Here is a 27,496-nt window from a genome sequence, read left to right as displayed (position 1 = left end):
GTGAAGTGGGGTCGGAGTCGGTCACAAGTCGAGTCAGGTTGAGCCCATCCCGGCGAGCATCGTTGACCAATGAGGCAGCGTTGCCTCCAAACTCATTGTGCCTTAGTATCGAGAGCCTGTATACAATTGAAGCTGCGGATGCCGTGCTTGTTCCCTGCTCGACGCGTAGTTCGGCCTAGCCGGCTGTCGTCAGTTCCTTTGCAACGCTAGCACACAAGCTTTGATAACATGTAATTGCACGTCTGGATACACCGGAGATCCGCTTGCTTGTGAAGAATGGGTGGTTGCGTCTCTTCGCCGCTGGCGCAGCTGAACTTAGATGGCAGCCTGGAGGAGGTCGCAGAACAAATAAGGGAAAGGCCTTCCCTCATCACGCAGCCTCAGCCAGCAGCCTTCCTTGGCCTGAACGAAACAGCACTCCACTTCGCTGCGGAGAAAAACAATGTACCGGTAGGTGAAGCGAATAATACAGGCTTATGATGGCGTGGCGACGTGTAATGACTAAAGCTTTGGAATTGGAACAACGAGCACACGGCCGGCTAGAGTGCCGGCTTCAGGCCGGTGCTGTTCCGAACCAGTTCGGGTTTTGGGACACGGGGCAGGTAGCGGCTCCGGCGGCCTTGACGCGGACAGTCCTATGAGGGCCCCGCGCTTTTAAGCAGCTTTCCCTGCGTGTTTCCAATCAACTCACAGTTGCTCAAGTTCATCCTAGAGTTCCTAGAAGGGGCTGACATGTTGACTCAGCGCGCGGCACTACAGCCGTTGCTGCGCCGCCTGCGTGTGCCGCCGCCTGTACTTACTTCGGACACACTTCACATCACAGTCAACGCCCTCAATAACAAAGGTCGGCTTCCGGGCTGTCTTAATCCGGCGCATGCAAGCAGGGGGGGATACACATGGCAGCATTACATGCTGTTGCGCCCCGCATCAGAGGCAACGTCTGTCACAGTTTGCTACTGGGCGCCTCTCCAGCATGCCACACGCACATTAGGCTTGTCCTTGCCAATCATACCAATACCTGGACTCTCGAACTTGCAGGCCAGACGCCTTTAATGATCGCGTGTTTCCACTCTGCACCCGAGGTGGTGAAAATGCTACTTGACAAGGTGGGCGCGCAAGGGGTCCGGATACTGAAGGCAAAGAGGCGGTGATCCAAGCTTGAGGCCGTAATAGGCATGGTCACATTGCACTGTCTGTGCATGTTTACCACGTGCGTTCGGGTTTGCGGGGCAGGGAGGCAGAACGCGGGCGCTCCCCGTTTGCCGAGTTTGCCGCTTGCTGCTGACTTGCTCGCGCTTCCTGCCCTCTGCCGGCTGTGGGGTACAGGGAGCGGACCCCTGGGCAGCCGACCGCTGTGGGCGTCGGAACGCGCTCCACTACGCCGCAAGTGAGTTGGAGGTGCAAGTGCCGGGCTCGTGGTAAACAACATGCGGGGGCAAGGCGGTGGCGCCCATTGAGTACCGGGCAAGGCCTGGTGGGGCTGATATTCGGTTGTCACGTTGTCCGCACACGACGTGCATCGCGACTCGCACAGTCCCACAGTCGCACCCACCGCTTGTATTCGCACTCATGCCCCGCCCTGGCATTGCCCCTGGCCACAGTGTCTGACAGTGCAGCATGTGTGGAGGCGCTGATGAAAAACATCCGGCCGCACATGTTGGTGCGCAGCAGCGTCAGGTGGGGCCGGGCTGGGGGAGGAGAGGCGTGTGTGTGTGTGTGTTAAAAAACGAAACGAAAGCCCGCCCAATGACGCGACGGAGTTACTTACCGATACCCACCATTTTACGGAGCGTCGCGTGACTGTGTGTGTGTGTGTGTGTGTGTGTGTGTGTGTGTGTGTGTGTGTGTGTCCGCCTGTATGTGCGGTAGCCTTTCATGCAAGACGGGAGTGGGATGAGTGGGATGCGCTTGCCGTGTGTCGGAGTTGGCACAGCCGCACAGGTAAGGCGGTGTGTGCGAGAGTGAGTGTGTGTTAGCCAGGGCGGCCTTTTAGCAGTGGGCGGTGGGTTGGGAGCCTCCGATAGGGCTGGGTCCTTTTGGCAGCCTTCTGTCCCACCTCCCTTCAAAGTCCCCGGCCTTCCTCCCACTTCTCCTCCTCCCTCACCCCACCTCCCTCGTCCTCCTCCCTCCTCCTCCCTCCTCCTCCTCCCCACCTCCCCACCTCTCCACAGGTACATAAACTCCAACTCCCTGGCGGGCCTCACGGCGCTGCACTACGCCGTGTTCTACGACCACGAGGCCTGCCTGCGCGAGCTGCTGCGACACGCGCCCGCGATCACCGCCGCCACCACATCGGACAGCTACGACCTGTGGGTGTCCTGCGAGACCCTCTCCACGCCCCTGCACTTCGCCGCGATCAAGAACAACACCGTGGCCGCGCGGCTGCTGCTGCTGGAGTATGTGAGTGGGGAGCGGGAGGAGGAGGAAAAGGAGGAGGAGGAAAAGGAGCAGGAGCAACGGGGGGACGGAGAGGACAAGAGGTCAGGGGAGAAGCGGACGTGGACTGTGGAGTGGGGGGGCTTGTGTATATGGTTATAAAAGGTTGAGCAGCACGGTAGGCCCAGGATGCCGCCGTTTGCCCAACCATGCACGCACAGGACCGGCATGCATTGTCCTAAGTGCTTACTCTCCCCTCATGCCCTGTGACCCCTTGATTTGCACACACAGGCCCGACGGCGGCGCACCGGCACTGTGCTGGACCCCCGGCTGCGGAACGACGCCGCGGGGCAGCTGCCGTGGCAGGTGGGGGCTGCAGGGGTGCGTAGTGTGTATGTGCATGCACGCATGTGCGTGTTGAGACGTGTTCGGCTTGTGTGTGTGTGCCGTACCCATGCCACCGGACGACGTGCACACACCACAACAACCACCACTCAGGCATCCACTGTCCTTCAAACTGCCTTCCCTTGCGGTCGCTGAGCATGTAACATTGTAAGTATTTATTCCTGCCGCAGGTGGCGCGCACCCGCGTCCTGGCGACCATGCTGCACCCCGCCGGCACCCTCGCCGAAGCCCTGGGACCAGACGGCGCGGCAGAGCTGGCGGCGGCGGAGGCGGCGGCGGAGGAGGCGGGCCGCCTGGGGCCGCCGGCACTGGCGGCGCTGGCGGCGGCGGCGCTGCGCCACAAGCTGCTGAGCGCCGTGGAGGTCATTCAGAGGGAGCTGGTGGAGGCGGCGGAGGCGGCGCGGGCGGAGGCGAAGCGCAAGCGGCGCGGGCTGCTGCCGATGCTGCTCTGTGGCGCCGGCGGCGCGCCCGGCTGCAACGGCCTGCCGCACATGCCCTCCATGACCGGCCTGCGGCGACTCAGCCGCACCAGCGCCACCAGCGGTCGCAGCCGCCGCCGCGGGCGCAGCCACGCCCGCGCGGGCGCGGCGGGGGCGCAGCAGCCGGAGGCGGCCCGGACTGTGTCTCCGACGCGCCGCCGCTCCGGCGCCTCCAGCCCCATCGACGCACCCGCGTCGCCGCGTCGCGCCGCCGTGTTTGACGGCGAGCAGCCGCACCCGCACCCTCCTCCTGAGCTGGCGTATGCGGGATCCATGTACGACGGCCTGTTGGATCTGGCGACCACCTCGCCGCCGCCTTCTGTGATTGAAGAGCAGGTGCCGCATATGCCGGCGACGGGCGCGCACACCCTCTCCGGCCGCGCCAGCTTGCGCGCGGGGGCCAATGGCGGCGTCGCTGCTGGGCCGTCTGCTGCGGCTAGTGGCGGCGGTGCTGCTGCGGGGCGCTCCCGGAGTGGCCACCCGCGCAGCAACCGCCCGGGCAGTGGCCGGCCCGGGGGGCAGCAGCAGCAGCAGCAGCAGGCATCAGCGCTGCAGCGGCAGAAGAGCGCCCGCGTCAGCGGCACAAGCGGCGACGGCGGTGGTGGCGGCGGCAAGGGCGGCATTCTGAGCATGATCAGCAGCGGCTTGAGCAGCATGGTCAGCGGCGGCGGTGGCGGCGGCACCGGCGCCGGCGGCGCCGTCGGAGGCGGCAGCCGTGACCGCCCGCGCAACCGCGAACGCGTCGCTGGCGCCATCCACGCCACTAGCAGCCAGACGCTTCCCACCACCAGCGCCCCCATCAGTCATGCCGGCGGCAGCACGTACGGCGGCGGCGACAGCGGCGGTTTGAACAGCGCCCTAGTCGGTGGCCCGGGAGCCCTGAGCGCCCGGGGCGGTGCCTCGGGGCATCCTGGCCCTGGCAGCCCCGGCGCAAGGCAGTCGGGCCTGGGTTTCAGCGCACACAGCGGGGCCGGGGGCACGGCGGCGGCGGCGCCGCTGGCGGCGGCAGTGACGACGCCTGGCGGCCACCACATGGTGGCCAGCAGCAGCCTACTGCCGGGCGCGACCGGCGGCAGTAGCATGGATGGCACTCCGCAAGGCGGCAGTCTCAATGGTGGAAGCCTCGATGGCGGCGCCGGCAGCCTGCTCAACGGCAGCAGCACGCTGAATGGCGGGAGTCTCAACGGCGGGAGCCTTGCCAACGGTGGCAGTTTAAACGGGGGCAGTCTCGACGGCGGCAGTCTGCAGGGCGGCAGCTTCACAGGCGACGCCGGCCCGACCGGCTTCCTGGCTGCAGCCATTGGCGCCGCTGCAGGCGGCGGCTTCATCGCCTACCTGCCTGAAGAAGCCCTCTCGCCGGCGCCCTCGGCGCCGCCAGACGACACCGCAACCAACGGCAACGGTACCGGTAACAGCGTCGCGCACGCTTCATTGTCGGGTTCCACCCTGGACGGCAGCGCCGTGGGCGGCGGCAATGGCGACGGCGCGCGTGGCGCCTCCGCAGGCCCGGCCAAGGCTGGTTTGGAGCCGAAGCCGGGGCTGCTGCTGCCGACGAGGCTGCCGCCAGTCAAGGGTCTGGGTGCTGCCTTCGCCTCCGTAGCCGGAGTTACTGGCCTTGCAGGCCCCGCAGCGGCGCAGCAGCAGCCACAGCAGCAGCCACAGCAGCAGCCACGGCAGCAGGCGGGCGCTTCCGGCCTGCAGTCGCAGCGCAGTCTGTCGGGCGGAGTCCCAGCCGCAGCCACGTCTGCCAGCGGCCATGACTCTGTTGCCAGCGGCGCCGGAATCTCAGTCTCACCGCCCGCCGGCATCAGCAGCAGCTGGGGTCCCAACGCGCGCAGCCTGCGCCCGCTGCCGGGCCGCGGCGTGTCACCCAGTCGTGCCGCGCCGTACGCTGCCGATTCCACAGCACCCATAGCAGCAACAGCAGCAGCAGCTGCTGCTGCCGGGAGCCCACATGAACACAACAGCCACGCCCACGCCTATGCCCACAACCACACGCCTCGCCTAGACCAGGACCCCAGTCCCTTCGCCGCGCTGTCCACAGTGGTTGAAGACCACCTGGGCGAGGCGAGGCCGTCGCCGCTGCCTGGCGCGCCGCTGCAGCTCTCTCCACTGCCGCCCTCCCAGCAGCAGCAGCAGCAGCAGCGCCCCTCGCGCCAGCCGTCGCGCAAGTCACAGGAGCAGCTCAGCGGCATTGGCGGCGCAGTGCCCACCGGCCCGCCCGTCGTGGTCATGACGCCGTCGCCCTCGCTAACACGCGGCGCGATTGCCAGCCCCTTCGCGGCCGCGTCGGCCGCCGCCGCCGCGTATTCACCATTACGCGGCGGCGGCGGCACGTTCAGCGGCCCGGGCGGCGGCGCGGGCGGCACCACGGCCGAAATTGGCTTCCATGGCGGCGGTGGCGGCGGCGTGGTCGACGGCAGTATGTATCCGGAGACCATTCCTGGGGGCTCCTCGGATGGGGATGTATACGACAGTGAGGATGAGGACGGCGAGGGCGACGATGACGAGGGCATGTGCGCGGTGTGCTTCTCCCGGCGGGAGGCAGTAGCGCCGGCGGGCTGCCGGCACGGGCTGTGCACCGCCTGTGCGGCGGAGCTGTGCCGCACCGTGACCACCAAGCCACTGCTGTGCCCCTTCTGCCGCCAGCCCGTGTCGGACTTTGTGCGGGTGGTGCCGGCGCCCCCGGTGGAGCTGACGCGGGCAGGCAGCCTGCGCAAGAGCACGTAAGGGCGTAAATGAGTACCGGTACCGTGACCGCAAAGTTGCTTCGCATTGTTGCGCCAAGCCATGGCTACATTGTGTGCTGGGTTGGCGGCGATGGTGGCGGCGGCGGCGCAGGGCCTGGGCCCAGCAGTGGCGGCGCGCATATGCGTAGCGGAGGCGGCAGGCAAGGAGGAGGAGAATGTGGCGGCGCCCCAGAAGCGGCGCCGGCGCGCAGGTGGAGGCACGGCCGTGTCTGGTTAGCTGTCTTTGCTGGCGAGCACAGCGTGGCCCGGTGTGTGATAAATGTATTGCTGTTTGGTGTGTTGCCCACTAGGCTTGTTCTTGGCAGCGGGACGCGGCTGGACATAGCAGTGCCTATACAAAATGACCCTGGCTTTGTCCGGGAGATGAGGTGGTTTCGAAACCTTCGGCCTCAGACATGCGCCAATGTGGCGTGGGCGCAGCCCACTTTTTCCTTGCGAGAGAGAGCCGCCTTTCTTGTCTGCCTTACGTTACTCGCGTTTGCATGCGGTAGGAGTGTGTGTGCCAAACATGTTTCTGGGCCAGCTTGCGTACATGCGCACGGATGCATGCAGCTCGCGGCGACGTGCGCTGGCTGTTGTCTGTTGGCTGCTGTGTATCGTAGTAGCATAAAACGCCAAACTGACCAACTGATGAACTGAGGAGAGGAGTCCCAGTCCTTGAATGAAGGGCCCATGCATTGTGGAGTTTGGTTAGGAAAAAAGGTCTGCCTGCCGTGCTTGGCAAAGACATGTGGGCGCCAGTATTGGGCGTGATGGACGGCCGGGAAGCAGCGGCCGAGCGAAGGCTGAGCTAGTGCCTGCTGCAGATAGCTGTCTCGTCGCTACGGCTTGGGGGCAGCGGATTCGCACTGATAGTACACGCGGTTATCACAAAGTATACATGGATAGATGTTTGGGTGCGTCATGCAACTGCGCAGCGTGCGTGACACGTTCGGTGTTTGATGACAAGTAATGTGTTCAAACGGACAAAGCCTAACCGCGGCGCTTGATGCGTTTTCAGTGGGCATGGTCGTCTGGTGTGTCCTACCATGCGCATGGGCCTGAGATCATCAGCCTGGTCGGGGAGCAGTCAGTTGGGGGCGAATGTTCATGTGTGTCTCCTGGCGGGCCGAGCTTTTGCTGCAGCGACTCTCTGCTCAGTACTGGTGCATTGGGACAGGGTGGTCCGCGCTCAGCGGCGCTGGGTCGGTTAAGGGCCTTGTAGGTGTGCTTTGTGAGGGATGTGTGACGTTGGTTTTACCGCTGCAGAGCACCTGGTGTGTGTGGGGCGACTGGGTTAGGGTGCAGGATGCGAAGCCCGCGTAAACGAACTAGGATTATGAGTAAGGGACCTGAGTAGGGTGGTTGGCGAAGCCCGAACTCTGCGCGCTGCTGTGCTGCGCCGCGGCGCAAACGGCTGCACGGTGAAGGTCCACCAATTCCGGATAGTTCAATTAAGCAATGTGACTGCACGGCGCACGTTCAGTATTTAACAGCCACGCGAATTGCGAGCAATCGTGACCCATGGGGCGGCCATGGGAAGCTGGGGATCTATCACCGTTCACGAGCTAGTGCAAGTCATACAGCAGTTCGTAACAAGCAACATGTGACTGGATACGTTGGAGATAGGTTCATCACCAGCAAGCCGGCCGCTCCGAGCACGAACCGCGGCCTTTGACAGTCGCCCGGAAACCTGAATCAGCTAGTCCGTAAAACACGAGAGCAGCGCTGCTCAATATGGCGCATTTCAAAATTTCGCCCAGGCGGCGGCCGCCTGTTCGACCGGCCTGCGGACGGCTCGGCAATAGCAGCAGCGGGCGCCTGCTGCCGCTCCTTCTGCTATGCTGCAGCGCAGCCACCTCACAAAGCAGCAGCGCAGCCACTTCGCTGTCAGCTGCAGCCACCGGTACCGCAGCGCACGCGGCGGGAAGCTCAGCGAGCGGACCGACCGGCACGCTGCTGCTGGAGCGGCGGCCAACCTGGCATCTGCCCAAGGCTGTAGCAGTGACCAGCTCCTCCCCAGCACAAGCCTCTGCCCCGCCGCTACCACCACCGCGTCCTCGGCCCCCGCCGCCCCCGCCGCCCCCGCCGCCGCAATCGGCAGCTGTTGTGCCTGACAGAGGTGGTGGTGGTGGAGGCGGCTGGCGTGGCAGTAATGCCAGCGGCGCCGTGGCGCCTGGCTCACCTGCGCCTGCGCCGCCTCCTGGCGGGCTGGGCGTGGTGACTGGAGACCGGCTGCTTGGGAAAGACAGCGGCGGCAGTGGCGGTGGCAGTGGCAGTGACCCAGTCTCTGGGGCGCCGGGACAGCAGGGTATGAGCCTTTGGGTGAGTTGGCGGGTGGGAAACAGGGCAGGCAGGGGATTGGGATCCGCCGCAGGTTTGACACGCGCCATTACATGCAGTGAGGTCTGTGTGACGCGCAGCACCACGTCAGCACCTGTTGGCGCATTCGACCCGGCCACTAGAATCTGGGATATCGATGTGCACACTTGCAGCGTCAGCTAGCTGTGAGCGTTGCTCACGCCGGTTCCTCTCGCCCACGCATCGCACACAGGTGTGGGGCATCTTCTCCCTGCCAGCTCTCATCGGCCTTGTCGCGATGTGCTGCTGCTGCCTGGGCTTGGGCTGTCGGCTGCGTGGTCGCCACCGCGGCGAGGACGAGAGCCACCGAGGCATAGCGGCCGACGGAAGCCGGTATCGCTCGCTTTCCCCTTCCCTCGGAGACGTCGCGGATGTTGAGGGAGATAATAACACCGGGCTCGGGGGCGGGTGGCACCTGCATGAGGACGCCGTGCAAGGCGCTCTGGCGCCCGCCGGCGCCTCGCATTATCTGGAGGCCGCGGATGCAGTTGCTACAGCCGGCGGACGGCCGCCAGAGCGCTGGCCCAGCTGGCAGCGGCTGCTACTGCCGCAGGCACCGCAAGCTACTGCCAGTGGCGGGACCGGCGGAGCGCCAGGAGCTGGGGGCGGGGGCATCGCTCTGGGGGCATCCGGGGATCCGTCGCGACCGCCGTCGCTGCTGCGGGCTTCACCGGCGTCGCGACTAGCGGCCGCCGCAGCCATCTCGGCTGCTGCCGCCGCTGCGACTGGCGCCGGTGGTGCCGGTGCCTCGAGTGGGGACGGGGCTGCTCGCACGGGCCTGGTGACGGCAGCAGAGCAGGCACCAGCGGCCGGGCGTCAGCCGGCGAGTGCGCGGGATCTGTGGTGGGGGCTGCGGCGCCGCAGGCGCGCTGCAGCCAGCAGCTGGAGAGACGGCAGCGGCGGTGCGGTCAACATGGGTGGAGGCAGTGCCGCTGCCTTTGCGGAGCCGATTCAACTGCTGCTGCAGCAGAGGTTCGACGCCCTGCAGCGCGAGCTTGCGCAGCAGCGCCACCGAGTACCGCACCAGCACCACCACCAACAGCAACAGCCGCAGCAACAGCAGCAGCCCCAAGAGCGCTTGCTTGTGCACCAGCAGCCGTCCATCCAGCAGCCAGACCGGCCCGGACGCCGCACAGTGTTGCAGGCAGCAGGCGGGATTCCACAGGAAGCCCGGCAGCAGCAACAGCAGCAACAGCAGCAACAGCAGCAACAGCAGCAACAGCAGCAACATCAGCGGCCTCGCTCGCTGTTGGCGTCATTCGTAGCGGTGGCGCCATCCGCTCTGCTGCTTCAGCGCATACTGCCTTTCACCCGCCGTGGCCGCATCAGCAGCAGCCATAGTGGCAGCGCGGGGGCTGGCCACGGTGGCCGTGGCGGCGGTGACAACGGAGCGGGCCCCAGCAGCAGAGGCGGTGGCGTGCAAGTCGGCGGCCAAAGCGGCAGTAACGACAGTAGCAGTCGGAGGCATGAGGAAGGGGTGCAAGGGGGGCGGGCGCTGCCGCCACTGGGCGCGCGGCAGCCATCTGCGGCACGCGGCGGCGTGAGGGACTGGGTGGAGGCGGTGGCGGCTGGCGTGGTGGCGGCCGGTGCTGCTGCGGCCGGCGCAACGGCAGGGTTCCTCGGTGACGGCAGCGAGGCGGCAGCCGTCGCTGCAGCCATGGCGGAGGAAGGAGGAAGAACCCAGGACTACACGGGCGGGGGGGAGGCGCATCCACAACATGATCAGCAGCAGCAGGGTCGGCGTCAGCAGCAGCAACAGCAGCAGCAGCAACGTGAGGGGTCAGCTCCACGGCGCTTGCTAAGGACGGCACCGGCACCGGCAGCACTGGCGCCGGCACTGCCGCCCAGTGGGCCGCCAGCCGCGGGGCCGGCCGCTATGGGCAGCTGGGAGGAGGTGCTGGAGGTGGCCCTGAGGGTGCTGCAGCAGGAGCAGCAGGAGCAGCAGCAGCGGGAGGGGCAGCGGCGGCGGACGGGATTCCAGCCGCTGCTGCAGGAGCCGTCGCTGGCGCCACCTGCAGACCCGGCGGCAGGCGGTGTGGCTGTTGCAGGCGGTAGTGTTGCTGTGGGCGGTGGAGAGCGAGCGGGACTGGACTGGTCGGCGCTTGATGGAGCTAGGGGCGGCAGTGGGTTGCCGCGTACACAACACCAGCTGCCGCCGTGGCGTCAAGACCCCGGCAGCGCCAGACTGTCGCCCCCGGCACGAGCTGCCGCAGCCGCAGCCGCCACAGCCACAACAGCAGCGCCACCGCCGCCTGCACCTCATCGGTTGCGGCCACGGCCACCGCTGCCCCATGTGCAGCTGCAGCCGCCTCTGCCCCAGCCGTTCCGCCACATGCCGGTGCCGGGGCTGCATCCCGAGCTGGTGCAGGTGCGTGCCTGGTCAGGAGGAAGGGCGTGGCGCGCCGGTGGGGGCCACAGCACGGTAGATTGAGGTCGCGGTGCAGAAGGGAACTTTTTACGGGACCAGCCGGCGTGTGCGTGTGCCTGTACCATATGGTAACTAGGCACTGCTGCCCATATATCACTACGTGCAGTCTGTTGCCTCACCCCTGCAGGATCTGCCACTTGTGCGACTGCCGCTGCGCCCCGCCGCGCTGCGCCCACCGAAGCCCTCCTCTGAGGCAACCGCCCCAGCCCCGACGCCTTCGGCCTCGCCGTCGCCCCCCTCGTCACCACAGCATCGGCACCCGCCGTCGACGCAGCCGTCGCCCTCGCCGCCCTCGCTGTCCGGCTGCCCGCAGGAGGCGCAAGTCACCCTCAGAACCCCGCCGGGCGCGCCCCTGCATTCCGCCGCTGCCGGTGTTCCCACTGCCGCTGCGGCAGGAGCCGCCAGCGGCTTCGCTTGCGGCCGTCGACGCCGTCTTTCCCAGGGGGCAGCAGTGCGGTCGCCTGCGGGCCCGGTCACGGACGCCCAGCCGGACTCAGCCGCCGCCGACGCCGCCGACATGTCAGCCGTGTCCGCCACTGGCAACACCCTGAACGCCTCGGCCGCGACCACCACGCTCGCGATAACGCGAGTCCCGTCGGCTCCTTCCTCCTCCGCGGGCACTCCCACCGGGTCCACCACCCTACCGCTGCCGCGGCTGCGCCTCCGCAGGAACGGCTTTGCACGTGCCGCCGCAAGCGGCGGGGCCGCCTCCGACGCCTCCGCCCCGCTCCCTTCTGGCGTTGCGCTGTGGCCGCGCATGACGCTGCTGCGGTCCCCACCGGCAGCTCTTGCACCGCCGGGCGCTCAAGCGCAGGCCCGCGACCAGCCCCAGTTCCAGCCTCAGCACCAGACCCAGCCCCGGCCCCAGTATCCATCGGAGTACGAGCCGCAGTCCCAGCCTCACACCCGCGCCCGGCCGCGGCGCCATCTGTCGCCGGCCGTGCCCGCGTCCTCCTCCTCGCCGTCACAGTCCTGGGGCATTCAGTCCTGGGGCATACAGCTGGAGGACGTGAGCGAGAGCCAGGGCGAGGACTGGGGCGTGGCGGAGCAGGCGGAGCAGGCGGAGCAGGAGCTAAGGCGGAGTGAGCGAGACGGTTCAAGGCCGGCAGCGGCGGCCGCAGCGCGGGTGGGTGCAAGGGACGGCAGGAGCCACATGAGCGCCGCAGGCGACAGCTCGGACGATGGAGACTGGAAAGGGACGCTGCATGCCCGGAGGGAAGGGCAGCAGCAGGAGGGAGGTGGCTGTTCTGAGCAGCAGGATCTATATGATGAGGCAGAGGGGGAGGGCGATGTGTTTGCCCGGCTGGCCTGGCAGCTGGCGGACGAAACGGGCGCATGCTCGGTGTGCCTCTGCAGCTTCGCGCCGAACGAAGTCCTGAGGGTGCTGCCGCTGTGCGGCCACGTCTTCCACGCGGCGTGTGTGGATACCTGGCTGCAGCGAAATGCGACATGCCCGAACTGCCGTGCGATGGCGCTGCCGGCGTGGGTGGTGGAGGCGGTGGTGCGGGTGGGGCAGGACCGCGTGCCAATGGCACACCGCTGGTAGGCATGGTGAAGGGTTATGTGATAGGGAACTGGCTTGCAAGAGCGCAGGCAGCAGTGCGGGTGTGCCGCGTTTAGGGTAGGGGGGGCCCGAGAGGGGGAGGGGAGCGGAGAAAATTACTGTCGGAGCCCGCTACGGGCGAGCTGCTGAGTCCCGGGGTTTCAAACCGCGTTTCGAGGCAAACGCCTGTAACTTGATGCAGAAGCGTTAAACGCGCGTTTGGTTTTAATCGTCGCCTCTTTTTGAGCGTTTGGCGTTGTGTCCGCATTGGGGACGCGGACGCTTTTTGGGAACCAGGAAGACTCGCCTGCTCACCCCTCGAGAGCACTTCCGGTATACCCTGTCTTGTACACATCACTCTCTACACGTCAACAATATCACCTACTTCCGTCGAAGGCGCGTCCAGACCTCAAACGCCTGCAGACCTGAAGTTCGGCGCTTGCAAGCTCCCGTCCCGCCGCTGCTTTCTCTTGTGCAAGGTGCGCCTACGTGGTGATCCTGGGCTGTCGGGCGCGCAAGGCGCACTGGGTTCCCGTGAGCTCGCGGGCAAAATGGCCAGCTCGGACTCGGCGCACTAGGACGCTGCCCGCCTTGCCCGGGAGGCGCTTGACTGCGAGCTTATCGGCAAGGCCATTCTGCACCAGTGACGTAGCTGCGGTCACGGCTTCTCGGGCTGGAATATTGTCGTTGGCCTGACTATCCGCGCGCCATGATTCGCGGAAACGTGACCTTTTCCTCTGACCTCGCCTGCGCAGCCAGCCCACCGCCGCCGTCGCCTCGAGCCTGATACACAAGTCTACAAGCAGACAAAGATGCTGGAGGCCACCGCCACCGCCGCCTGGGGCCTGGGTGCGAGGGAGCACAAAGGGGTAAGAAGGGGGTTGCAGGCGCGCGCGCGAACCGCTGGCGCCTTTGTTTATGAAATGCCCATGGCTTTTCCAGTAGCTCGTAGAACTCCTCGGATTTTGACAGGAGGTTTGCCGCCCTCCTTCGCCAATCGAAATTGCAGGACAAGGCCACTTTCCTGGGCCTGAGCGTCGACCTGTCCGCGCCATACTACAACAACAACAACCACGCTTCGTCGGGTGATTCGTCGCCCTCGAACGGCAGCCTGGCCGACGTGCCGGTTAACTTTGACCTCTTCTCGGGTCTGCCGCACGCGCCCCCGGCGCCCGCGGCACCGGCCGCCCAGGCGACAGCCAACCCCCAAGCTGACTACATCGCCGCCATCCTCGCGGCCGCTGCCGAGGCCAAGGGTGCTCAGGGCGGTGCCGCCGCATACGGTGCGACCTCTGATCAGATGGCCAAGCAAGCCTACGCCGCTGCCGTCGCCCAGCAGCAGCACCAGCAGCAGGTCGCCGCTGCCCAGGCGCAGGCCCAGCAGCAGGCCCTACTGCAGCACTACCTGGCTCAGCAGCAGGCGCAGCAGCACGCCCAGCAGCACGCCCAGCAGCTGCTGATGCTCCAGGCTCAGCAGCAGCAGGTCGCTGCCCAGCGCGCCGCACAGCAGCAGGCGGCCCAGATCGCTGCTGCCGCCCAGATCGCCGCCGTGCAGCGCGCCCAGCAGCTCGCTGCCCACCAGGCCGCCGCTCAGCAGGCCGCCATGATGCAGGTCAGTGCGCAACTGCGCATGTCTTAACTGGCCGAAGGTTCGATTGTGTATGCTCAGCTGCTTTGTAGTCCAGAGTAGGGCGTCGTGTTGACTGTTTCGCGTCTTAGCAGTGTTGCGGCTTCCATGCGGTATGGTCTCGTCGCATTCTTGCTGTGCCACGGCTCACCAGGATTTTGTTTTCACCCGCTTTCGTTACGCCCTACAGGCCTACCAGGCGGGCGCCGCCGTGCAGGCCCAGCGGGCCGCGGCCCAGCAGGCCATGCAGCAGCTGCAGGTGAGCCAGTTGAGGGACATGTTGTGGTTTCGATCAAGTCGTACGCATTATGACGCCGATACAGCCTGGAAGCTCGGTGCCGACCCCTCGCAGACTTCGTACTGATCGCCTGTCCCTTGATGTGCGCACCCACAGGCTGCCGCTTTCCTGCAGCAGGCCCTGCTCCAGATCCAGCAGGCGCAGCAGAACAACAAGAAGTGATCGTCGTAATTTATTGGCAAGCAAGAACTCGTCACCCAGAGCGGAGCAGGTGTCGTGTGCGCAGCCGCTAAGTGATTCACAGCCGGCATCTTGTCGCTGCGTGTTCATATCTTCGCAGCAGCAAACTTTCGTCAGCACCCTTACACGTTATACCTATCTGTCCTGTACACAGTATTGACCGGCAGTGCCGGGCAAGTCGTTGCTTGCCCTGTCTTTTTCCCTTATTTCGGTTGCTGATTGCATTGAGTACATGCGAGGCGCGTCCATCACCAGCGCAGTGCTGGATACGATGGCACGTCAAGAGAACACAGAGTGTGTTGCAGCTGTACGGAGCCGTTTGTGTGTTCGTTTACCGCAGGAGCGCCTTGGGTGAGCAACAGGGGCTTGAGCAGCATGTGCCGCTCGGTTCCCTGTCAGTGTGCATGGTGTCTCAGGCGGGTGAGTGGTGCCCGGAATGCGGGCGCCTCTTTGTGTGTGGTTTCGTTGAAGTATGTGTGTGACGCGGGCTATATTTTTGCTTGTGAATCGGTACAGAAAACTGGTTGGCTGAAATAAGGAGTGGGGTTGTGGAGAGTGTGTGCCGGGGTGACGAAGAGGTGCGGCTTATACCGTGTACCTCTTTATTTGGTATGTCGGACTGATACCGAAGGAAATGAGGGGTTGTGCGTTTTGATTGTTTGGAAGCGCGGACCACGAATATGTACTCCGTATGCGGAGCAATTGGGCCACTGGATAGCGGATAACGATATTGGCCCCTGTTCAAAACCGCACCGTCAACGGGTGTGAGTAGTTGAACAGGTGGGCCGGCCCTTCGTAGAGAGGGGGCGTGAAGATATCGCTGTATGAAGAGTTTTGGAGCAGCAAGCGCATGGGCCCCCGCCCGGGGGGCGGCAACCCAGAGCGGCGTTAACTAGGGGGGCGTTGACAGATTATCGTGAGCATGACATAAATGCCGGGTTGGGGTTTTAGTGATGTATGGGGTCATTGCCAGGCTTTCATTTTAACATTACTGCCAACAGAGTGAGTGGCAGGGAAGCGTGTGGTGGCGGCCGCAACAGGTTTCAGCCCCCCGTACCCTTTTGCAGTTGTTGGTGTGTGCGCGTGGTGCGAGTGTACAGACAGTTAGCTGCAGGTGCAGAACCCCGTGGAATTTGGTTTCTTTGTGGGAGCGGTAAGGCTTATGTTAATTTTGCGTTAGTACGGCTCAGACCAGCCGCATGGATCGAATTCTTTGTCTTTCGTACGGAGCACATACATACATAGAAAGGAGATGTCCTCGGTCGTAGCGTAACACAGTTGATAAAAGTGGGCGGATGGGGTGCGCAAGAGGCACGAGCTCCGGTGCAGGTCTGGAAGAGCAATAGCGGACGACACCTGGACGCACACGACGAATGATTGAAGTCAAGATTGGTCAGACGCCAAACCCGGGCTTCGCATGTCTCCTGTAACACGTACGTCGCCATGCAGGATGACTGCTCTCGCAGCGGATCATAGAAACCGAGGTTTCCTATTAGTCCGTGTTGTCGCCCTCACCCCATTGTACCGTATCGTCCATCCCGTCACCGCAGCGCTGCAGTGGACGGCCGCACCAGGCTCTACCCGTCAGAGCCCTTCGGAGCTGTAGCAGTTGCCCTGCCAGGGGGGAATAGAAAGCTCAGGATCGTAAATTCTTACCCCCATGCTTTAGAGCTTGCACTGGTGGGACGGTGGGTCATCTGGTGAGGAAGTTCGTTGGGGGTTCCGTCGACGTCCCTGGCTCCAAGCCTGGCCCTGGGGGTCCGCCTGGTTTTGGGAGCCCATCTTGGCGGATTCCGGGAAGCGCCCCACAAGCAGGACAAGGGACCAAACGCAGCACCACGCGCCTTAAATGTGCAGGTTATGCAGTAATAAGCACACACACCTTGTTTGTGCGGGCGAATTTGCGCAACCTGGCGCAAGACCTGGCGTGGACATGTCGGCATATGTCCCCACGTTCGGCACATGCGCGCTGACGTGGCGGGGCTCTCAAGCGCTGGTGCGCATGAATTCATAATTAACAAGGCTGCCGATGCACGCTATCCATGCATCAAAGGGCAGAGAGTTAAACGCGGGGTGGGCTGAGTCGAGAGGATTTCCATGGATAGGAATCCCGCGTGTGACTGAAGGACAGGACCGCCGATTCGGCAAGAGGAGCCGATTGGCACCACTTTGGTACAGAATGGAGGGATTTTGAGTCTAGTCACCCCTAAGCAGCAAGATTTTGTTCGCGGGGGAGGGGGGGGTCGTCCACTCAACGGAAGTCCGGGGGGGTTGCGGGGGGTCGCATGGGGTCTGGCACTTTGTTTCCTTACCGCCCTGGCCCTGCGTTTGCTTCGCCCGCGCCCCTCTTTCGTCGCAGTTCTTGCACTTAGATGACTGATGACATCCTATCAGGGACGTCTCATGATCTCAGTCTCAGGGCTGTCCCTGCTGTCGCCCATGTGCCACCGAACGCGCACAGCCCCCCCCCCCCCCCATTGACGCTCACGTACGGGATGACGCGTGCACAAAGCGCACGGATGGACCACCGTGGAAGCATGGTCACATGGGGGCAATCTTGCCTTGGCGTTATCCATAACACGCATTCATGGAAAGCTACGGGATTCATTGCCAACCCTGCAGAGCCATCAGCCGGTCTGAAGCCCGAGGCCCCTGGTAAAACCCCATGACTGTCACCGTGCCGTGTGTCAACCAACATCCTCCGTGTTGCTTTTGCGAGACTTCCACAATCCAAGTGCAGCCTCCGCCAAGCTGCGGCACAACACATTGCCGACTGCTAGCGTGGCCAGCACCTGTCTGCAGTACATTGTCATCGTAACACCCCCCGCCCACACACCTGCAACGCAATGCCCCCCGCCCGGTGCACACTGTGATGTAGCGTGCCTCAGCGCTGCGGCAGTGGTGCGGGTAGCCGGTTGCGGGGGCGCGGGCTAGGTGACGTCGAGTCCCCTACGCCACGTCCCGATGCAACACGACCAGGACCCCGGGGCGACACCCCGGCGCCAGTCCCAACACCCCATCGAGCCCTCCCGCCGCGCTCAGCTCCAGCCGGACTCCGCCTGTCGCCTGTCACTGCAACGGCCCCGCTGCGCTCATGAGCTGGCCGGGACGGTGATGCCGCTATAGCAGCCCAGCTGGCAGATGCAGGCGGTACACCCCTCACTCCACTTGCGGGGCCTGCAGCCGGTCCTTGAGCTACGTCTTCATTGGACGCTGCCCCACGCGCTGGCCCTAAAGGCGACCGCGGTGATGCCGAAGCACCTCCTCTGCCGCCGCTAGCTCCAGCAGCGCCTGGTCCTCCAGCCTGTGCTGTGCCCGCCAACGCGCTCCGCCCCACACCCGCCACGGCACCTGTCCGTCGTGCTGGCGACAGCGCCTGCCCCTGCTGCACCAGCCCCTGTGCCGCGGGCGGCGGCTGCATCTGCGCCGTCAGCAGCATGTGGGGCGTGTAGAAGTGCTGCGGCCGCACCAGGCAGCCGGCCGTGGCGAAGGTGTGGCCTGCGGCCTGGCAGGTGAGCCACTCGGGGGAGAACACCAGACTGCCGGGCTGCGGCAGCAGAGCCGGGTGGAAGCGGCACTCGCCGGGGCTGCTAACGTCGTTCAGACCGCAGCGCAGACACCTGGACGTCGACAAGGGAGGTGTGGCGAGATGGGTACACAAGCGGTGGCGGTAAGCGTGCATGCCGAAAGCAAGCACTGTATGCGGAGTCATTCGCTAGTCCCAAAGGCATAACATTCTGCGCTGTCGAAAAACTAAGACGACGCTGGATATGACAAAACGTTCGCCCACCTGAGCACGTTGCCCAGAGCAGCTGGGTTCCCGCTGCGAGCGCCCCATGTCGCAGATGGCGAGCTGCCGCCTCGTGCGCCGCGGTCTTCGCGTGTGGGCGACACGCGGGGAGAACAGCAGAAGGGCTGTCGTGACCGGCCCTTGGCGTGCACAACGTCAGGTGTGTGCACACGCCTTCCCGTCTGCTGCGTTGCGCCGCCTCCCTGTGCTGCTCCTGTTGAGGCGGCCTGCTGCTGTCCCTGCCAGCGTCCAAATGTCGCGTCCGACGTGTTCGGCCCTTCTGGACTGCCCATGTGCTGCGGCCCGATCCCAGTACTGGCAGACCCCGCCCATGGCTGGTCAGCCGCTGCACAGCTGCCATCTGTCTCAGCTGATGCTCCTGTTCCCCGTCGCAATCGGCCTTGCCCACTGGAGGTTGCTGCTTTGTCAGGGCCCCGCATGACGGCATCCACCAGCCGCTCCATCCGGCCGAGCGAGATGCTGCCGGCGCTGGTGGGCCGATCCACCGGCCCTACGTGGCAACGCGTGGCGGCAGATGGCAACCACGTGAGAGACTACTGACGGCATGCACTACCGTAATGATGGGAGCTTAGGAAGCCACGGTGCATTTCTGGCACCACGAGCTAAACACACAAGCATGCATGCTCCCACCTCTGCTCTGCGGGGTGACGTCGGGCGCTCCGGCTGCTTCCGAAGCTGCTGCCGCGGCTGCCCCGAAAGCCGTGCGGCGGGTGTCCTCTGACAGCTCAAACACGGCAGCGCCAAGGTCATCCGCCGGGTCAATGGACGAGCAGAAGCTGCGAGCATCAGGAGATGCCGGCCTACTCGCCAGAACCTGATGTGGCTGTTGCTGCCTCTGGCGGTCTGGCGAGGGCGCGGCACGGGTGGACGGCGGCCCAGAGCCTGGCAGTGAGGGGCCCGGGTGGCTCTGCCGCAGGTGGCGTAGCTGCTGTACCTGGCGATGCGGGTATAGCTCGGGTGCTGCTGCCACTGGGGCAGAATTGAGGAATCGCAGAGGTGCCTGCGGCAGCGCGGCGGCCCCGCTGCCAGCTGCGGAGGCGGCTCCAGGCTCACACGCCACATGCAACGTCCCCATCGTTGAGGGTTGCTGACCTGCCTCGTCTGCAGCAGCGCTCGCTGGATGTCCACCTTGTTGGTCCTCGGCCGTTGCTGCACGCCGTCGCGGGGATCTCGCAATGCTGCCTGCGGACGCCGCCGGTTCCGGCTGTGCCTCCTCGAGCACGTTGTGATCGCGGCATAGCTGAGGCAGCTGTCCTGCTGTGTTCTCCCCACAGCTGCCACCGCCGGACTGTGCCGGCCTAACACCAGCACCCTTGTTCCCGGCAACTGTACGTGCAGCCGTGTCGCTGCTACCGGGTCCACTGCTGCTGCTTCCGGTTCCGCCCTCGCCGTCACGCGGCCCCGTGCCGCCGCTGCTGCTGCCGCCCCCTCTCGCCCCACCAGCCGAGCTGGCCCCAACGCTGCTCATCTGCTGCCTCAGCTCTGACAGCTGCTGCAGCAGGCTGGCGTAGTCGCGCTCGCGCTGCTTAAGCGCCGCATCCCACTCCGCCTGCATTCAATAAGGTCAGGCAAAACGAGGTAAGCTGGCCCATCAAGAATGCAGAGTATTGATGATAATAGACACAAGCACGCGGCCTGTCATGTGTGGGATGCAAATGCGACACAGCAGCCGCATGCGATGCGCCCGGCCTACTCCCCTGATCACTTACCCTCATATGCGCGACCATATCGTCGTGGTGCTGGAGCGGTATAGTCACCTGCAGCCATGAAAACGTGATTCAGTACTCAGCATCAAGCATGAAGCCTACCGTAGGTCGCCTGCCATGCAATGCAACACCCCTGAGGCAACGCGGAGTACCACCGGCGAGCCCACCTGGCGAACGTGCATCAGCTCCGCCTCGTGTGTGGCGCGCTGCAGCTGTAGCTGCGCCTGTGTGGCGACAAGGAATCACGTGACTACACCTGCCGCATATGTCACGAAATAGCGCGCGCACGCACACACACATGCAAGCCGCTTTGTTACCGCAAGCAACTGACGGCAGCCGCCTTACCTGCAATGCCTCAGCCGCCGCGCGAGCTGCCGCCAACTGGCCATGGCTGCTTTCCACAGCCGCACGCGCCGCGGACAGCAGGGCCTGCTCACAGAAGCACAGACATTGTTGCAAGCCTGGGCAAACGCGATGGGCCTCCGAGCCCGTGAAGTGCGATACGGTAGTGCATGCACGATCTACCTCGAGTCGATGCACGTCTGCGCGCCGTCCTGCTGCCTCCCGCTCCAAATGCTTGGTCGCCGCCGCGAGCTCCGACGAATGCGCCTCCGCCAGGTTACGCAAGACTTTGGTATGCTCCTCAGCCTGCGCACCGGTGTAAACGTGCCACCGTCAACGGACCAAAATGCAAGGTCCGTGATTGAGGATTTGACAAGCCCTCCACACGCCCTCACACGCGGACGTTGCATGCGCGCACCTGCTCCTGCAGCTGCAGTTTGTGGGCCTCCTCTTGCCGCTCGCACTCCGTGGCGTAGCGGTGTTGCAGCTGCAGTAGCATGGCCCGGTAGGCCCCGCGTAGCCGCTCCTCCACCGCCGCCTGCACAAGCTGCGGGTGGTGCTGCTGGCAGTCGTGTGTGCCTGCGCAGCGCGTGTCAGACATGATCAGCTTGAGCCCGTGCAGCATCTATCTGCCCGCCACACGCCCTGATCACACAGCGCGTACCTGTAACGCTTATTGTTCCATCAGGTCCAGGGTGCTCCTGTGTGGCTGCCACGTGCGCTGCCTGCACCCGGCCTGGCCCGCCGCTGGGTCCGCCGCTGCCGCACCGCCCGGCTCCGTGCTCCGGCCTCAGGTTGAGTACATCCCGTAGCACCGCCACCGGCTCCGTCACCAGACCCACATCGGCACCGAAAGCCCCCGCAGCCGCCCAGGCGTCTGCGGCATGAGGTCGCCTGTTCGCCTCAGACCCAGAGCCGCCTCGGCCGCCTGCCGCTCCTGTTGCGCTGCGCCAGGGTTCTGGGCTAGCAGCCGGTCGTGCCGCAGCCGTTGTTATGCTCGGGCAGCTACAGTTGCAAGGCAGTTGGTCTCTCGGGCCAAGTCGGCCGTCTGTTGCCGCAGCAGAGAAGCAGCGCCGGCATGGCCGGGCAGCCAAGCCGGTCGCCGGGCGCGCCGACGCCACTGCGGTGCATCGTTTTGGGCTGCACCAGCCCCTTGGCCCCTTGAACTCAGTGCTTTCCCTGCTGACACCTGTTTGATTGTAGAGATGGTGACAGATGAGTTGTGCTTATCACTCATACCAGGCTTTGCGTATGATGTGTGGGATATTGTTAAGTGGCCAAGGGAGGAGCGCTACGAGAGATGCATACACGTATTCCGGAAGGACTGGCAACGAAGGCCGCACGTCTACCGTACGTTCTGGACCCCGCCTTACCCTGCGCCAACATGCCTTGTAGCTTCCTTACTTCCTCCTCGAGCTGCTGCCCCCGCCGCTCCCGATCCAGCAGGGCCCGCGCCAGCAGGGCTTTCTCCGGGTCAGCCGGCGCCAGTGCCATCCCGTATGTCCGCAAGCACGGCTTTGGTGTGAAGCCGCGAAATGCCGGCGTTTAGCTAGGTCATATCTTCTACTCGCTGCACATAATAATATATAATACAGCGCCTGATCGGCCGGCTTCGTGAGCTGGCAGCCTGTCGCGGTCTGTCCTACGTTGACTTAATTGTTTCGTTGGCACGTCAGGGACTTTGCCAGAGTTCAAGTGGTTGTAGCGAAAACGGATAGCAGACGGCAGAACTGCAGCGATAAACTCGTTCAAGGGTAATGCTTCCCACTTGCGATTGGGAATTGTGCCATGGCGGAATTCCGTCAGCTTCCGCCTGCTGTTAAGGTGGTTGACTGGCCTCCTTGTTGTTATATAAAGGCACCTAGCGCACGCCCATACAACTCAACAAGTTGACTAGCAGAAGTTCGGACTCAGAGCCACGAAAACCCTGTCTTCAACAACATTTTAACGCTCGCTGTCCTTACTTCACACAATGGATTCAATGGCGCCTATGGCGCTGGGCCAGCGAGGCCCTTGCGTGAGGACTCTGCAGCAGCGGCGGACGCTCCGGGCCTGCCCGGTTTCTCGTGGCACCGTTGGCCGCCTTGTAGTCCGGGCAGTGGCCTCACCACCAAAGATGGACACGGAAGCAGCAGCTTTAAAGGCAAAAGCCAGCGGGTGCGTGCGCAATTGGCAATTTCTTCCAGTTGTTTCTATGCCTGGGGGCGCAGCTTCTTCGCCCGCAGGCCTGTCGCACTAACACCCCGACCATTGAATTCACATTGTGCCTCACAGAGTGCAGCAGCCTGTTTACTTCGCGGACTCCGTGGCGAGTGTGAGCATGGATGAAGGTAAGCAAACTTGGCACGCTGCCTTTGGCTGCTTTGATAATCGACTGTATCATATGGGCACCTGACTCGCTGTGTGCGTCCAATCGCAACACCCTGATGGTCCGCCAACTGGCCCGGCTTCCTTCCTCCTGGCTCACAGAGTGCAGCGCATTTATTGATCGCGACGGCGACTTCATGGAGGTCATGTGCTGCGACTACGGGTTCAGGTCAGTTCCCCGTTTTCAACCAGGGTGGGCGTTATGGCGCAACACCCTCCCGCCACTCCACCTGGCGGCCACCTCCACTCAGCTCGGTCCGCTCCGCTCGCACGGCTTCAAGTGCCTGCCAACCAACTCGCCCCCCAAATTTTGCTTCCTTCCAGGTCTGGCGCTTCGCGGATGTACCAGCAGGAGAACGACGGGCGGATTCCCAAAAACGCCTTCCAGCTGGTGAGACCTACCCCATAATAATGCCCTCGACTCCTCCATTCCAAGCGGCCCCGGCACCCCGCCCCCTCCTTCCTGCACATTCCGCCATCCTCCCGCTCCACTGGATCACCCACCCCTCCTCCTCACGCTGTAGCGCCGTTACCCCTGTCCGTGTCCCCACCCGGCTCCTCCTGCTCAATTTGTCCTGTCCCCTTGCTCTCTCGAGCTTCCAGCATCCCAGTACCGCCTAGCAACATTGTAATGACCCAACGCCTCGGCACATGCAGGGCTGGGACAACTTCAAGTCTGAGCTGCGGTCGCTGCGTCAGTCCATCCGCTTCGACGACTACTCCACCATCAGCGAGGCCAACCCGCCGCGCACCCCCATGAGCCGGGCCGCCTACTCGGTGGGGCAGGCGGCGCTGGACAGCCTGGACGCAGTGGACCGCGCGCTGGAGGCGGCGCAGGTGGGGGCGGGGGTCAGGTGGGGTTGGCGTGATGGGGAAAGGGAGGCGAGTTAGAAGGGGCGACAGGTTGGCAAAGGATCGCGTAGAAGGCGAAGAGGCAGGGGTGCGGAGTGAGGGAACAGGGTGAGGGATAGAAAGGATTGGCGAGGGAAGGCGGAGTGGGAGAAGGGAAATTGGTGGGTGAGCGGGTGCGGAAGCGTAAAGGCGACGAGGGGGTACGATGCAAGGGGACGGGAGGAAGAGGGCAGGGTACATGGGGAAAGGGGAATGCTACGAAGGGCCGCGAAGGGCTGAACCGTGCGTGGGAGACCGGTGGTGGTATGAATCCCAAAGTCCCAATACAGCCGTGACATGGGGGGGAGGTAGCCGGGATGCTTTGGGCTGCCTGCTTCTGGGAGCAGGAACCTGCCTGTTGGCATTGCGCCCACCTCGCCTGACACCACCATCGTGCCGACAGGTGCTTGAGCCGCTGCGGCCCCGCGCCGTGACGCTGGACGGCGTGACTCGGGACAGCGAGAGCGGCAGCAAGCTCATCAACAACTGCGCCGAGGTGGGAGCAGAGGCAGGCAGAGGCGTTCGTTGTGTGTGTGGGGGGGGGGGCGCTGAGGGGCTCGTGCGGGTTTGGGACGGGTGGGGTGTGTTCCATAGATATAGGGATTGAGACGGGGCCTTGAACTCCACACAGCGGAGGCGCCGGGCGTGATCGCCCTCGACTGGTATGCACCCGGGGGATGTGGACCAAGCCAATCTCAGCACTGTGGGCACGTGATCCATCTTGTACCCCTCCTCCTCTCCCCTCCCCACCGCATCCCTCCTCCCCCCTAGATCCGCTCCAAGTTGAAGCAGCTCAAGCTGAGCAACAAGGCGATGTGGGACCGCGAGCACGCGCGCGAGCAGTCCGGCCGCGGCGTCGAGACGCCCTGGTGAGCGCGTCGAGATGGCCGTGTGGGCTTGGACACGCAGGCGTGGGGGGAAAGAAACGCAGACGAAACGCGGAACGCGGGATGCTGGAGAGAAGGGTTGCAACGCGTTACGGCGCATGTCTCTTAACACTTGCACACCCGCATGGCCTGAATCCATGGCTCCCTAAAGTATCCTGCACGCTCGCCCGCACCTCATCTCGCACTCGCAGGCTGATCAAGGGCGTGTACCTGTCGCTGTGCTTGCTGCTGGACTTCCTGTATGAGAACCGGCCCATCCAGCGCTTCTGGTTCCTGGAGACGGTGGCGCGCATGCCCTACTTCTCCTACATCTCCATGCTGCACCTGTACGAGAGCCTGGGCTGGTGGCGCGCCGGCGCCGAGCTGCGCAAGATCCACTTTGCGGAGGAGTGGAACGAGCTGCACCACCTGCAGGTGTGGGTTGGAAGCGGGGACAGGCAGGCGGGGATGGGGTTGGGTCTGGGCACTCAATGGTGGGCGTGTCACACTCAGGGGTCGTTGCGTAGTTAACTGCAGGCCCCTCGTTCAGCGCTGGATTCCGCGTGGGGGGGATGCAGTGTTACGCGAAGCTGTTTTGTTCGCGGCTATGACACCCATCATTACCCTCACTTCCTCTCACCCCCTCCCACATATCCCCACCACACACACGCTCACGGACGCTGCCGCCACTCATCCCTTCTCCTCCCTTCACCACCACCAGATCATGGAGAGCCTGGGCGGCGACCAGCTGTGGTTTGACCGCTTCGCCGCGCAGCACGCCGCCATCTTGTACTACTGGATTCTGCTGGGTCTGTACGTCTTCTCGCCGCGCCTGGCCTACAACTTCTCCGAGCTGATTGAGTACCACGCCGTGGACACATATGGTACGAGGGGGGATGGGGGTGGCGAGGGGGTTGGGAGGGAGAGGGAAAGTGGAACAGGGGTGGCGGGGGAAAAGAGGACGCGCAGTACGACATTGCTTGACAGACGTGGGGCCTGACGGAAGCTGCGGATGAGGAAGAGGAGGTCGAAGTCGGTGGGGTGCATGACCGCAGACAGATGTTGGGCAGGTGCATCACCCCCCCCTCTATTGCATTGGGTTTGGTTTAGTTTGGACTGGTATCTACAACCCCCCTTCTCTGTACGATTTCTTGCAACGCCCTCCTGTCCAAACCCCTTCCCATCCGTGCTCCGCCGCCGCCACCCCCTGCTGCTGCAGGCGAGTTCGTGGACGCCAACGAGGAGCTGCTCAAGTCGCTGCCGCCACCCCTGGTGGCCGCAGTGTACTACCGCAGCCAGGACCTGTACATGTTCGACAGGTGGGCGGCGCGGGGCGGTGTGGGGGCTGGGGCGGGGGGCGGGGCGGTGTGGGGGCTGGGGCGGGGCGGGCCCTGGGAGCGCTAGCTCCGAAGTGGCGCGTCGGGGATGACGGGCCACTTGACAGTCTGACTGGCAAGGGCAGTGCACCCGCTGCTGGCGTCGACTGGGTTGCATGGGCCTGAACAACTCGGCGCACCTGCTGACCACCGCCACTTGCACACGCCCACACCATTCACCCCCGCAGCTTCCAGACGTCGCAGCCCATGCAGAACCCCCGGCGGCCGTCCTGCAAGACCCTGTACGACGTGTTCAAGGTGTGTGGGGGCGCTTGTGGGCTGTGTGGGGGACTGTGGGCTGCGTGGGGGGCTGTGTGGGGGCGCTTGTCAGCTGTGTGATACGGGCGTGTCGGGTTGCTGGGGCTCACGTATGATTGAGCTCGAGATGCGCGAGGAGCGGCGGGCGTGCAGGCCGCAGCACCTCTGACGCCGAGGAGGGCTTGCTGGGCCTGCGGCACATTGCTTACCTATGCCCCGACCCCTGATCCCCGGCTGCAGAACATCTGCGATGACGAGATGGAGCACGTCAAGACCATGAAGGCGTGCCAGGTGCGGGCGGGCGGGCGGGCGGGTGACAGCCTGGGGCCGTGTTATCGCATCTTATGTCTCTCATGCCTGTGACCTCCATGCTCGGCCGAGTGCAGTCAGCTGTGTGCTCGAGTCGGCAACAGCGTGTAGCCACTCCGCATGCCGCTGACCTCGACGCTACGTGTACCCGCCGTGTGTCCGCCCCACAGGACGAGACGGTGTCACAGGACATCATCACCCGCCGGGAGGACGGCCCGCGTGTGGGCTTGTGAGCGTGCCAACGCCCTTCTTGAGGCGGGGCGCACGTGAGGACACAGCGGTGATGGAGACCCTGATGAGTGATGTTGATGCATGAGCGCAAGGATGCATGAGCGTAAGGCGCTCACATAAGGACAAGCACCAGTGGCGGTTGCGCCACGAACGGCACGCCATTCCGAGCCGTCTGTTTTGGTTTGCAGCTAAGCTGAGGTATTAGGGCATGAGTACACAAGGTGTTAAACCGTGCGTTGTTCCCGCTGTTATGCGGGCAGGCCGTATCTCAGTGCGGCGCCTGGAAATCCGAGAAGATCACAACACGTTTTTTATTTTTGGTCGGCGAGTATTGTGTGGCAATGAGGTGCTGCCAGCCTCTTTGGGAGCGCTCTGCTTGGGGAGGTACGAAAGAATCACGATGTGAGCGTAGGAGGAAACTCTGACAAAGAGGGGATGCGGGGCAGGTTTGGGCCTGTCAAGACCCATTGCAGGAGGTGCAAGGGTTCCATACGAGCCCAGAAGTTGGGCGGTGGTCTAGTGGAACCCCCTACACATAGTCACGTCCATGCGGGGGCTGGCTCGAGAGAAGGAGTACAGCAAAGGACTCGAGCTGGAGCTGAGGCAATGGGCGAGTGACCTAAAGGCTGTAGGCCGATGCGCGGACACCAGAGTTGCCGTTGGATGTTGGTGGTGAGCGTCGGCGCCGTACATAACAAACAAGGTGCGCCCACAATTCTTCCCAGATTTTTTTGGCTCAATACGGTTGTTTTGGACGCATCATGGTCAACAGTATGATGCAAGTGAGCTGGTGAGAGACATCGTGCTAGAGACGAAGTGTGAGCAGAGTGGACATGGCGCTGATTTGCACGGTGCCCAGGGCGCGCCGCGAGGTAGCGAGACATCTTCCCGATGTAAACGACAATTCTATTTT

General features: G+C 64.2%; 5 protein-coding genes across 6 annotated transcripts; 4 read left to right on the top strand and 1 right to left on the bottom strand.

Annotated features, from left to right (window-relative positions):
- Positions 1–123: 123 nt before the first annotated feature.
- Positions 124–7,559, top strand: CHLRE_07g350900v5 (uncharacterized protein). Its single transcript, XM_043064558.1, has 8 exons — positions 124–450; positions 694–844; positions 1,039–1,106; positions 1,327–1,387; positions 1,602–1,677; positions 2,172–2,400; positions 2,668–2,742; positions 2,952–7,559. Exons 1-8 carry the CDS (start codon positions 277–279, stop codon positions 5,988–5,990), a joined length of 3,873 nt encoding a protein of 1,290 aa, XP_042923126.1. The 5' UTR covers positions 124–276; the 3' UTR covers positions 5,991–7,559.
- Positions 7,560–7,613: 54 nt separating this feature from the next.
- CHLRE_07g350867v5 (uncharacterized protein) lies at positions 7,614–12,525 on the top strand. 2 transcript variants are annotated; one of them, XM_043064556.1, is made up of 3 exons: positions 7,614–8,314; positions 8,544–10,718; positions 10,906–12,525. In XM_043064556.1, the coding sequence occupies exons 1-3, from the start codon at positions 7,727–7,729 to the stop codon at positions 12,322–12,324; spliced, it is 4,182 nt and encodes a 1,393-aa protein (XP_042923125.1). In that variant the 5' UTR covers positions 7,614–7,726; the 3' UTR covers positions 12,325–12,525. The 2 variants fall into 2 exon arrangements, with proteins under 2 accessions (XP_042923125.1, XP_042923124.1); XM_043064557.1 differs by lacking the exon at positions 7,614–8,314 and having other exon boundaries at positions 8,454–10,718.
- Positions 12,526–12,573: 48 nt separating this feature from the next.
- On the top strand, positions 12,574–15,868 carry CHLRE_07g350850v5 (uncharacterized protein). The gene is made up of 5 exons (XM_001692549.2): positions 12,574–12,800; positions 13,077–13,190; positions 13,331–13,933; positions 14,139–14,207; positions 14,343–15,868. The coding sequence occupies exons 2-5, from the start codon at positions 13,134–13,136 to the stop codon at positions 14,406–14,408; spliced, it is 795 nt and encodes a 264-aa protein (XP_001692601.1). The 5' UTR covers positions 12,574–12,800; positions 13,077–13,133; the 3' UTR covers positions 14,409–15,868.
- Positions 15,869–16,957: 1,089 nt separating this feature from the next.
- On the bottom strand, positions 16,958–22,003 carry CHLRE_07g350800v5 (uncharacterized protein). The gene is made up of 10 exons (XM_043064555.1): positions 21,659–22,003; positions 20,950–21,474; positions 20,704–20,864; positions 20,469–20,591; positions 20,289–20,372; positions 20,111–20,167; positions 19,947–19,994; positions 18,868–19,786; positions 18,217–18,727; positions 16,958–18,046 (listed from the first exon to the last, which is right to left on the bottom strand). The coding sequence occupies exons 1-10, from the start codon at positions 21,777–21,779 to the stop codon at positions 17,311–17,313; spliced, it is 3,285 nt and encodes a 1,094-aa protein (XP_042923123.1). The 5' UTR covers positions 21,780–22,003; the 3' UTR covers positions 16,958–17,310.
- Positions 22,004–22,103: 100 nt separating this feature from the next.
- Positions 22,104–27,492, top strand: CHLRE_07g350750v5 (uncharacterized protein). The gene is made up of 13 exons (XM_001692548.2): positions 22,104–22,442; positions 22,560–22,615; positions 22,755–22,821; positions 22,977–23,043; positions 23,310–23,489; positions 23,947–24,039; positions 24,315–24,412; positions 24,622–24,844; positions 25,131–25,293; positions 25,629–25,728; positions 25,974–26,043; positions 26,284–26,334; positions 26,523–27,492. Exons 2-13 carry the CDS (start codon positions 22,606–22,608, stop codon positions 26,583–26,585), a joined length of 1,185 nt encoding a protein of 394 aa, XP_001692600.2. The 5' UTR covers positions 22,104–22,442; positions 22,560–22,605; the 3' UTR covers positions 26,586–27,492.
- Positions 27,493–27,496: the final 4 nt, after the last annotated feature.

The sequence above is a fragment of the Chlamydomonas reinhardtii genome, chromosome 7 (assembly GCF_000002595.2).
Source record: "Chlamydomonas reinhardtii strain CC-503 cw92 mt+ chromosome 7, whole genome shotgun sequence".
Classification (NCBI taxonomy): Eukaryota; Viridiplantae; Chlorophyta; class Chlorophyceae; order Chlamydomonadales; family Chlamydomonadaceae; genus Chlamydomonas; species Chlamydomonas reinhardtii.
This window is presented reverse-complemented; position numbering and strand designations above follow the sequence as displayed.